At 48.2% G+C, this 11,757-nt stretch overlaps 1 protein-coding gene across 1 annotated transcript; it reads left to right on the top strand.

Moving 5' to 3' along the window:
* The first annotated feature begins 315 nt into the window (after positions 1–315).
* Positions 316–8,719, top strand: MCRIP1 (MAPK regulated corepressor interacting protein 1). The gene is made up of 4 exons (XM_034790107.1): positions 316–807; positions 1,120–1,238; positions 6,485–6,586; positions 7,013–8,719. Exons 1-4 carry the CDS (start codon positions 800–802, stop codon positions 7,075–7,077), a joined length of 294 nt encoding a protein of 97 aa, XP_034645998.1. The 5' UTR covers positions 316–799; the 3' UTR covers positions 7,078–8,719.
* The last annotated feature ends 3,038 nt before the right edge of the window (positions 8,720–11,757 follow it).

Raw genomic sequence — 11,757 nt, 5'->3', positions numbered from 1 at the left:
TCCTAGCGTCCTTGCCTGCAGCGGGCTGTGCCTGTGTGGGGTAAGCCAGAGGCACTTCCCCACCACACTACAGTACTGTACAGTATACAATATAATGCCTTTTGTCTGCCCCCAAAAAATTTCCTTGGAACCTAACCCCCGGCATTTACATTAAATCTTATGGGAAAATTGGATTCATTTAACGTTGTTTCACTTAAAGTTGCATTTTTCAGGAACATAACTACAACGTTAAGTGAGGAGTTACTGTAGTTATACCAGTATAAGCCGTAGTGTAGATGCAGTTACATTGGAGCAGAGATGTCTTGTCCGGCTATAGCTTGTTCCCTTTGCTGTGTGGGAATAGCTATCCTGGTTATAAACACTTTTATACCAGTGTAACTATGCCCTCATTAGGGAAGTTGTACAACTGCATCTGTACTGGCATTGTCCTGATCACTGGTGGCATCAATGGGGTTAAAGTAGTAAGACCCGCATCTGAAATCTTTCTCAGTTACTTCTTGAGGAGCGCTGCAGCAGCTGGGGTCAGAATGCAGCCACCCAGACCTAAGCTTACGGAGCTGACTCCCTGGGTCTCTCTGTGACCTTTCTAGGCTTTGATGCTATGCTCTTCGCTGCAGTAGGTGAGCACATGAAGCCCCAGCTGGGAGTGACTGCATAGAGAAGGTGCTGGCAGTCTGGAGACACTGTGGCTCCCACACACACTTAGCTCTGTTTCACTTTGTTTCAGCATCCATCTCCTATCTGCCAAGGTCTGCGCTGGCAAAGGCAGGATTAGAGAGGTCTGAGGAAGGAGGCAGCCATGACCAGGTGAGACACTTTCACTCATAACAGAGAGCCTGTGGATGAGGGGAGGGCAGGGCAGGGGGCGGGGGCATGGAGTCCCTTTGGGGGGAACGCCATGGGGCTAGGCAGGGCATGAACAGTAATGGCTTTACTTTTCCTGAGCTCGGGGCCATGCTGCTGGTTGAAGGGTTGGGGAGGTGCCAGCTTGCATGGCTGCTTGCGCCAGGGCCTTTGCTGCAGGATTTCCTGCACTCCCTCTCTGAGGTTCATTCCAGAGCTTTGCACTTCTCCCCATCTGCCCATGGGCTCTCATCAGGATTTGGGCTTCGGTTTCAGCTCCCCTGTCTCCAGGGTCGTTTACAATGGCAAGAGGAACAGCAGCCCTCGCTCCCCAAGCAACAGCAGTGAGATTTTCACCCCTGCTCACGAGGAGAATGTGCGCTTCATTTATGAAGGTGGGTGAGTGGGCATCTCCTGGGCAGGGCTGGAGTGATCCGGGATCTGCAACTCCCCCAGGCCACCTTTTCTCCCCTGTCTCCCTTCCTCTCTGGTGCCACTTGCTTTTCAGCCTTGGAATTCCACAAGGGGCTTCCTGCCACGGTGCCTCATCAGAGCAGTGGGCAAGAAGCAGTCAGAGAACAGTGTGGTTGCTGCTCCCTCTCCGAGCTGAGGACGTGTGGAGCTTTGCTCATCCCATCGTATGCTCCTGAGCTGTTCTCTCCGCGTTGATAGCCTAGGGCCCATTAGTTTCCATTCCCTACGGGATGGTGATGAGAAGAGGGATGCAATACTTAATATGCCTTGCAATGAGAGTCTACATTGCTGTGGGACTCTGTTACCCACCAATTGCTATGGCAGAAATGACACTGGAATGAGCCCAGAGCAGGCACTGGGTGGTGGCCTCTGGTATGTGGCAGACATGGCTTTGCTCATTCACAGGCTCTAAACAGACATCTCTGTCTCAGCCAGAAGAGTGAGGCCTTACTGTGCACATGAAGCAAATCAAACCAGGCCCAGGTAAAACTCCCTTGTGGGACAGTCCCTGTCTCAGCAGCTGTTTTGCTGTCTCATGTCTCCTGAGCCTGCTGTGCTGAGACAAGGAGAGAGGAATCAAACTGATTTTGAACTGACTGAGTTAAGAGGACCCAGTGTGTGTGGAAGCCCCTTCCATAGCCTGGCTGAACAACCCTTAGGAGACTCTTCTAAGGGCTTCTCAGCCCCTGCCAGTGTCTGGGAAGGTCTTTCCAACAACATCCCATTGCCCAAGAGCAATGCCCTCCGACTGAATGAAGCCATTGCTCCTCAGAGTGCTGTCTGTGCACAGGAAACAGTCTTTGTGTTGCTGAGTCCCCTGGGGTCACATGGCACTATGGAGGGGAGGCAAGGCCTGGCAGAATAGGATTTTCAGGTGCGTGATGTTTGTCTCTGGCATGCCTTTGGCCCTGGCCATTTCTGGAGAATTTAGTCCTTCAATTAAAAAGTAAAATGAAGCTTCTATCTCTGAGGTTTGCAAAGAAACCCTTTGAATGTAACTGTGCTGTGTCTGTCTGTCTGTGAGCTGCCACCCATAGGGAGCTGCTGGCAAGTGGCCTCCGGAGTGGGGTGCAGTCCGGCTGGGGGAAAGTGCCAGCCTGCAAGTGCATACGTGCCATTTAAAGCAGGAGCCTGGGTGAGTGTGCATGCGTACTCAGCACCCAGGCCAGACGTGCCAGTTCCCCTGTGCTCTTGCAGGTATCTGCCCTCCCCATCCTCCTAGTGCAGTCTTTCCTCTTTACCAAGCCCTCAGTGAAGGCACTTTCATGTTTGTGATCCCACTGTGAAGTTGGAGGTAGACACACTGGACTTGGGAGCAGGGTGATAAGGAAATGGGGACTGGGAAGATGGGGTTGGACCTCATTCTGCTGGACAAATAATTGTTACTTGGTGACCTAAAAATTACCAGTAGCCTAGAGTACCAGTGATCATGATCTCATTACGTTTATGTTGTGCAAACAGAACATGGCACCAAACACTAATATGTATATTTAGAACTTTAAAAGGGTTCATTTCCCAAAGGTAAAAGCAATTGTTGCCATAACTGTCTGGGAACATTACATTTAAAGTATGAAGTGTCAGTGGAAACTGGGACTTGTTCAAGGATATCCTATTGGATGCCCAAAAAGCCATGATTCCACAGACATGAAAAAAGTTATGCTGGCCAAGAAGCCAGATGGGTTAAAAGGAGTTGGGGAAGAAGCAATAAAACAAAATTTATATATGAAGAATGGAAGTAAATGGCAATTTATATAAGTTAAAGTTAAAAAAATGTGGGTGATTGGTAAGAGAAGCCAAAGGAATCAATGAAATATCAAAGGACAATAGAGTTAAAGATAAGGCATTTTTAAAACATATTCAGAACAAGAAGTACCCCATGACGGATGATAAAATTGTAAACAGATGCAGAAATGTTCAATAGATATTTCTGTACAGTATTTGGAATGAAACAGGAGGATGTATAGTATAGTCAAATATAGTAAAAATCTTAAAATCAATCAAACCGTACTATAGAATCTCGGTGGGTAGAAATTCCATGCTTGAATAATAAGATTATAGCAGTAGGAATATACTACCAACCACCTGGCCAGAATGGTGACCATGATTGTGAAATGTTATGGGAGATTAGAGAGGCTACAAAAACACAAAACCCAATAAGAATGGGGAATTTCAACTATACCCATATTGACTGGATATATGTCACCTCAGGATGGGATGCAGAGATAAAATTTCTAGACACCATTAATGACTGATTCTTGGAGCAACTAGTCCTGGAACCCACAAAGGGAGAAGCAATTATTGATTTAGTCCTAAATGGCGCACCGGATCTGATCCAAGAGATGAATGTAGCTGAACTGCTTGGTAATGGTGACCATAATATAATTAAATTTAACATACTTGTAAGGGGGAAAATCCACCACATTTAACTTCAAAAAGGGGAACTCCACAAAAATGAGTAAGGTAGTTAAATGGAAGTTAAAAGGAACAGTCACAAATGCCTGCAAATTGTAGGGAGAGTAGTTAAAAACACCATAGTAGAGACTTAAACAAAATGTATACCCCCAAATTTAAAAAAATAAACCAATAAGAGGACCAAAAAAATCCACCATGGCTAAACAACAGAGTATAAGAGGTGGTTAGAGACAAAAAGGCATCCTTTTAAAAATTGGAAGTCCTATCCTAGTGAGGAATATAGAAAGGGAGATAAACTCTGGCAGATCAAGTGTAAAAGTATAATTGGGCACAAAAAATTTGAAGAGCAATTAGCAAAAGCAACATTTTTTTAAAATACATCAGAAGCAGGAAGCCTGCCAAACAATCAGTGGGGCCACTGGATGTTTGAGGTGCTAAAGGAATACATGTGGAAGAAAAGGCCATTACGGGAAAGCTAAATTAATTCTTTGCATCGGTCTTCACTACGGAGGATGTGAGGGAGATTGCCATGCCCGAACTGTTCTTTTTAGGTGACAGATCTGAGGAACTGTCCCAAACTGAGGTGTCATTAGAGGAAGTTTTGGAACAAATTGATAAACTAAACAGTAATAAATCACCAAGACCAGATGGTATTCACCCAAGAGTTCTGAAGGAACTCAAATGTGAAATTGCAGAACTACTAACTGTGGTATGTAACCTATCATTTAAATAGCTTCTGTACCAGATGACTGGAGGATAGCTAATATAATGCCATTTTTTAAAAAAGTCTCCAGAGGCAATCCTGGCAATTAATTTCAGTACCAGGCAAATTGGTTGAAACTATAATAAAGAATAGAATGATCAGACACATAAATGAACACAGTTTGTTGTGAAAGAATCGATGCAGCTTTTGTAAAGGGACATCATGCCTCACCAGTCTTTGAGGGTGTCAACAAACATGTGGACAAGGGTGATCCAATGGATATACTTGGACTTTCAGAAAGCCTGTGAGAAAATCCCTCATCAAAGGCTCTTAAGCAAACTAAGAAGTTATAGAATAAGAGGGAAGGTCCTCTCATGGATTAGTAACTGGTTAAAAGATAGGAAACAAAGGATAGGAATAAATGGTCAGTTTTCAGAATGGAGAGAGGTAAATAGCAGTGCCCCTAGGGGTCTGTACTGGGACCAGTGCTGTTCAACATATTCATAAATGATCTGGAAAAAGGGGTGAACATTGAGGTGACAAAGTTTACAGACAATACAAAATTACTCAAACTAGTTACATCCAAAACTGACTGCGAAGAGTTACAAACAGATCTCACAAAACTGGGTGACTGGGCAACAAAATGGCAGATGAATTTCAGTGCTGATAAATGCAAAGTAATGCACGTTGGAAAACGTCATCCCAACTACACATTCAAAATGATGGGGTCTGAATTAGCTGTCATCATGGATACTTCTGAAAACATCTGCTCAATGTGCAGCAACAGTCAAAAAAACTAACAGTGTTAGGAACCATTAGCAAAGGGGTAGCGAATACAACAAAAATATCATAATGCCACTATATCAATCCATGGCACCCACCCACCTGAATACTGTGTGGGGTTCTGATTGTTCACAGCTCAAAATAATATATTAGAATTGGAAAAAGAAAAGGTCAACCAAAATGATTAGGGGTATGGAAGAGCTTCCATACGAGGAAAGATTAAAAAGGCTGGCAGTTCATCTTAGAAAAGTGATGACTAAACGGGGGATATGATAGAGATCTCTAAAATCATGAATGCTGTGGAGAAAGCGATGAAGGAAGTGTGATTTACCCATCCACATAACACAAGAACCAGGGATCACCCAATTAAATTACTAGGCAGCAGGTTTAAAACAAACCTAAGGAAGTACTTCTTCACATTGTGCATAGTGCCTTGAGTGCAGGGGACTGGACTAGATGACCTCTCGAGGTCCCTTCTAGTTCTATGATTTCTATACCGCAGTCAACCTGGGGAACTCATTGCCAGGGGATGTTGTGAGGGCCAAAAGTATAACTGGGTTCAAAAAATAATTAGATAAGTTCATGGAGGACAGGTCCATCAATGGCTATTAGCCAAAATGGTCAAGGATGCATCCCCATGTCTGGGTGTCCTTAACCCTCTGACTGCCAGAAGCTGAGACTGGATGACAGGGATAGATCACTCGATAAATTTCCCTGTTCTATTCATTCCCTCTGAAGCATCTGGCACCAACCACTGCTGGAAGGCAGGATGCTGGGCTAGCTGGACCATTGGTCTGACCCAATATGGCCGTTCTTACGTGTCCAACTTGTATGATGTGGATGGAATAGAAAGTTTACTATCTGTAACAAGAGAGGAGAGTATGAGGCAGCATCTGCTAAAATTAAACATTTTCCTATCAGCACACCCAGGTAACTTACACACAAAGGTCTTAAAGGAACTGCTGAGGATCTTGCTGAACCACTAATTAATATGAAGATGCATTTCTTAGGGGAAACTGAGGCACCCCTACAGTATTCAGAGGAAACATTAAGAACAGTCCCACTTGTCACAGACATACAGGAGCTCAGACTAGATGATCTAATGGTCTCTTCTGGCCTTAAACTCTATGAAACTGTGAAGTTCCCTGGTGTGTGTAGGGGAACGGGGTTCTTGAGGGCTGGAATGGGAGCAGCTGGAGGGAGCCCTAGGCGTGTCCCGTAGCAGGCACAGCACCCTCCCCTCCCTCTCTCGCTGTGCTCCTTCCCCAGCCTGGCAGTGTGTGGAGCGAGACCTTCGCAACCAGATGTCGGGCAGTGAGAGGGGCCTGGTGGAAGAGTATGTGGAGAAGATACCAAACCCCAGCCTAAAGGGTGAGTTTGCCTGTGGGGTCTTTGGCCCATCCAGGGGAACAAGTGCCAACAGTGCTCGAGTACGTGGAGCAGAGCACTGGCTGCTGAGAGGGAGGAACCCCCTCAGGACACCAGTGACCTGTCCTAACTGAATGTACAGCTCTGACCACTCCATCCAGCTACAGGAGGGTGAAGGGGGGTGACCAGGTTGGGAGCCTTCAATCCTGTGAGACAAATGGCATTTCATGATGAGGGGCAGAGGAGACCTGTGGCTTTTGAGCCTGGACTCCTGCAGAGTGTGTGTTGGGCGTGGTGGGTGCTGGCAACGTGGAGGGGTGATGCACTGCTGAGCAGAGCCCCTGAACTGAGTCCTGGGGGCGGGTAGGGTGATGCTGGCAGTACTGAGCCCAGCCCCCATACTGAGTTCTCCCCTCTTCCTCCTCACAGCATTTAAACCTGTTGACTTGAGCGATCTGAAGAGGAGAAACACACAGGATGCTAAGAAATCCTAAGGCAGGTTCTGCCTGCTGATTGGCTGGTGTCCTGAGGTCCTCAAGCAAATTTAATTTGAAGATTTTGTGTTGATTTCCTCCTCTGGTGTGTGTTCTGCCCGTGGAAGAGCTGGGCGGCTTTGGGGCTGGCTCTGAAGCTACCCAAGTTTGAACTCCATTGCGGATGCCTAGAGCGTGTTGTACTGGATTCCTGCCCCTTCCCTGCAGCCTCGCCCTTGGGCTGCCTTTCTCTACTGCGTGTTGGGCCCACAAAGTCATCTTACTCTTCCTCCCAGCTCTGTCCCCAGTCGGCCTTGGGCTGCTCGATTGGCTGCCGAGTGGTTGGTGTGGTCCCTGGGGCTCTGTTGCTAGGGAGGACAGAGCTGAGTGGCTGCGTTTGGGCCAGTGGAGGCCATGCCTAGTTCACCCCTTCCCCAGGTATCGAGGAGCAGCTCTTGCTGCGGACAGGCTGAGAGGAGACAGTGGGGCACGTTCAGAGGCTGGAGGAGGAGCATGCATTGTTGGTCCCTGCTTTGTGCCCCATGACCATGGCGACTCAGTGCCAGCAGGCTTGCAGGCCTTCCCCACAGCCGTGCTGCTGGGCAGGTGACCCTTCCCCCTCCCCTTGCTTGTCAAGTTGGTGGGGTTAGTTTGCAGCTGAGCCCCTAGCAATTGGTTGCTAACAGCTTCTGGGCTTGTGGGACTCCAAGATATTGTCCATATTAAAGCGCTGACTGGCTCTCTTCCCCATAACAGGGCTGGGGCAGGTCCCATGGCTCGGGGGGCAGAGCTGCTTCCTGCGAGGCCTTGCCCTGCTGGAGCTAGGAGGGGTGCCCCCTTGGCCCTGAGCCCCAGAGACCAAGGTGCATTTACAGCTGGAGTCGTGGACTATTCTCCGCTCCCTGCCAGGTGCCCTGGCAGCCCCTTCCAGGCAGGAAGGGTGGGGTGGGGCAGCATTTGCTGAGGGAGGCTTGACTGTGGGAAGTTGTTTCTATCTGCGTCCTTGCCTGGGCGACATCTCCCAACGTTAATACTAGAGGGATTCCCCAGCCCTCCTGCCCCCTTCCTGCCCCCCTCCCTCCAGCTGTCTGGGCCCTCCGTGCAGTAACCCCCTTCCTGGCCAGGCCTGTTCTGTGGGGTGGGCCTGGAGGGGGGAGGTCGTTACACAGCCCCTAGTGGAGCCCAGCTCACTTCCTAAGCTCGGGCAGTTTACAGCAGGCTGCTGCTGCAGTGCCAGGCTGAATGCCCTCTCCCCACCCCCGGGCTCGGAAAGCACTTCGGAAGATGGCCCTCTTGGGACCCTAGTACCTGACAAGGCTGGGAGGTCTCAGCATGACCCCACTCTGAGTGGTTCTGCCATCACTGTTGCCCTGTGAAGCACAACCCCACCAGTCGAGCGGCTGCCACCAGCACTGCAGGAGCATTGTGGTCCCAGAGAGCAGCCCCCTGCGTGGTGCTCGCAGGGAGGGGAGCTGCCAAGTGCTCTGCCCAGCTCAGATGGTGGCAGGCACTGGCAGCCAGGCACTGCAGGGCTAAGAGCAGTGCAGGCAGGATTTGTGGTCACTGTTACCTTCCCTTTGTTGTTAAGTCAATGACCTATGTTGTTCTTTCGCTCTGTCTGTCACTTGAGGAGTGTTGTAAATAAACTGGTTAGTCCTTTTGAGCTTGTCTCTGTGCACATCTGTCCATTGCTCCATGGCTGTCTCTGCTGGATACGGGGCTGATTTACCACCCATGCTCCCACTTCCGTTCAGCCACTGGTCTGCTGTCCAGGGCATGCAGAGCTGGGGAATGGCTGAGAGGACACCCTGCCCAGGGGAATGGCAGGATGGGCCTTGCATTACTGGTGGCCACTCTGGAGACATGCTGAACTCCCCCGTGGAGGCCCAGCTAAGGAGCAAGGAGACGCCGCACAACAGTGCTGCAGCCACTCATGCACAATCCTTCGTCCCTCTGCAGATTCCTCGTCCCTTTGTTCTCAACCCTCAAGCTGTGTCCGGGCCCCAGTCAGTCGTAGCTGTGCACAGTTCAGGCAGAGGCGTAGCCATGCACACCCACAGCTCTTGTGCACTCAGACGCTTTTCCAATTACTTCCTCATCCCAGTTTTGATGTTTAAAGTCTCTCCATGACCTGTTTGAGGCTGCAGTTTGAAAGGAGAGTCAGGGCCCAGGTCTCTGGGGTGGAAGTGCTGCAGCCCCAGCCACTGCAGGGTCTTTTGGCAGCTTAGCCAGCCCAGAGGCGGGGTGAAAGCTGATGCAAAGGGAGGCCGTGGACAGCTTTAATGTTGCTATCAGCCTGAAACCGCAGCTGCAGCTCCCCCAATCATGCAGTGCGTAGCAAATGCAGCCCCTCTTTCCCGCATTCCCACACTCCAGGCTGCGGCTATGCACCAACTGCGTAGAGCATCTCTGAGTTGGGAGGTGGTGTATTAGTTTAGATGGAATCAATGGGCCCAGAGTCAAAACTGTTAACATGACCCTGAAGATGTTCAGAATTAAACAGTGTTAAACAAGGTTGTGTTCTCTTCCATCCTCCTGGTTGAAGCCAAGGGCCCAGGCAGGGGGACGCATGTCCTGAAGATGAATGCATGGTCACAGAGATGGTGTCTGTGGGAGGGCTTCGGCTTCCTCCACTCTAGGATGCTGTTCCAGGAAGAAGGCCTGCTGGGAAGAGTTGGGGGCCACCTGACCAAGAAGGGGAAGAGCATCTTCATCCACCAGCTCGCTAGCCTAGTGAGGAGGGATTTAAACTAGGTTCAAAGGTGATAGGTGACAAAATTTTTTATTATCTCTTTCACCCAAATTGCCTTCTACCTTCAGCTTGACCACCAATTCCTCCCTCTTACATAAGAACGACCACACTGAATCAGATCAAAGATCCATCTAGCCCAGTATCCAGTCTCCCAACAGTGGCCAGTGCCAGGTGCCCCAGAGGGGATGAACAGACCAGGGAATCATCAAGTGATCCATCCCCTGTCGCCCATTCCCAGCTTCTGGCAAATAGAGGCTAGAGACACCATTCCTTCCCATCCTAATAGCCATGTATAGACCTATCTTCCGTGAACTTATCTAGTTATTTTTTTAACCCTTTTATATTCTTGGCCTTCACAACATCCTCTGGCAAGGAATTCCACAGGTTTCCTGTGCGTTGTGTGAAGAAATACTTCCTTTTGTTTCTTTTAAACCTGCTATTAATTTCTTTTGGTGTCCCCTACTTCTTGTGTTATGAGAAGGAGTAAATAACACTTCCTTATTTACTTTCTCCACACCAATCATGATTTTATAGACCTCTATCATATCCCCCTTCCCCTTCAGTTGTCTCTTTTCCAAGCTGAAAAATCAATTTGTAAGGACCTACAGGATAACAGAGTCATAAGGAATAGCCAGCATGGTTCTATCAAGAACAAATCATGCAAAAATCAACCTAATTGTGTTCTTTGACCGGGTTACATGCCTAGGGCATAGTGGGGAAGCACCAGATGTGATATATCTTGATTTTAGCAAGGCTTTAGACACAGTCCCACATGACATTCTCATAAGCAAACTAGGGAAATGTGGTCTAAATTAAATTATTACAACGTGAGTGCACTACTGGTTGAAAGACTGTACTCTTTATCAGTGGTTTGCAGTCAGGGAGGGTGTATCTAGTGGAGTCCTCAGGGGTCAGTCCTCGGTCTGGCATTAGTCAATATTTTCATTTATGACTTGAATAATGGAGAGTGTGCTTATAAAATCTGCAGATGTCACCAAGCTGGTAGCAGATGGATGCAAGCATGTTGAAGGACAGGATTAGAATTCAAAATGACCTTGACAAATTAGTGAATTGGTCTGAACTCAACAAGATTAAATTAAATAGAGACAAGTACAAAGTGTTACATTCAGGAAGGAAAATCAAATGCGCAACTACACAATGGGGAATAACTGGCTAGGTGGTAAGACTGCTGAAAAGGATCTGGGCTTGTAGTGGATCACAAATTTCATAGGAGCTAACAATGTGATGCAGTTGCATAAAAGACTAGTATTCTGAACAGGATTGTCCCAGGTAAGCCCTGGGAGGTCACTGTCCTACTGAACTGGGCACTGGGGAGGCCTCAGCTGGAGTGCTATGACCAATTCTGAGCGCCATACTTTGGGAAAGATGTGGACAAATTGGAGAGAACCCAGAGGGGAGCAACCGCAATTATCAAAGGTTTAGAAAACCTGACTTTGAGGGAAGGTTACAAAACTGGGCCTGTTTAGTCTTGAGAAAAGGCGACTGAGGGGGAACCTGATGACAGCCTTCAAATACATGAAGAACTGATATAAAGGGTTGTTCTCCATAGGCACTGAAGGTAGACAAGATGCAGCAAGAGAGATTCAGGTTAGCTATCAGGAAACACTTTCTAACTCTCAGGATAGTTAAGGCCTGGAACAGGCTCCCAAGGTGGGTTGTGGAATCCCCGTCATTGGAGGTTTTTAAGAGCAGGTTAGACAAGTCCCTGTCAGGGATGGTCTAGGTTTGCTTGGTCCTGTCTCAGTACAGGGGGCTGGACTTGACGACCTCTCAAAGTGACTTCCAGACCAATGTTTCTATGATGCTGTTTGGGGTTTAGTGTACAGAGACCTCAGCCTGCCTAGTACCATGGTGCAAACACCTTTCAAAAGCCTCTTATGAAAGATACGGGGGTGGGGGAGGACAAACAGCTAAAGTATTTGAAATGT

This window comes from Trachemys scripta, chromosome 14 (assembly GCF_013100865.1).
Source record: "Trachemys scripta elegans isolate TJP31775 chromosome 14, CAS_Tse_1.0, whole genome shotgun sequence".
In the NCBI taxonomy this organism is placed as follows: Eukaryota; Metazoa; Chordata; order Testudines; family Emydidae; genus Trachemys; species Trachemys scripta.
Note: the sequence above shows the minus strand (reverse complement) of the source record. Positions and strands in the feature narration are given on the sequence as shown.

Coding starts and splice junctions, on each gene's coding strand:
- MCRIP1 (XM_034790107.1), top strand. Junction 1,239..6,484: donor TGTGCGCTTCATTTATGAAG/GTGGGTGAGTGG, acceptor CTCCTTCCCCAG/CCTGGCAGTGTGTGGAGCGA. Junction 6,587..7,012: donor ACCAAACCCCAGCCTAAAGG/GTGAGTTTGCCT, acceptor TCCTCCTCACAG/CATTTAAACCTGTTGACTTG.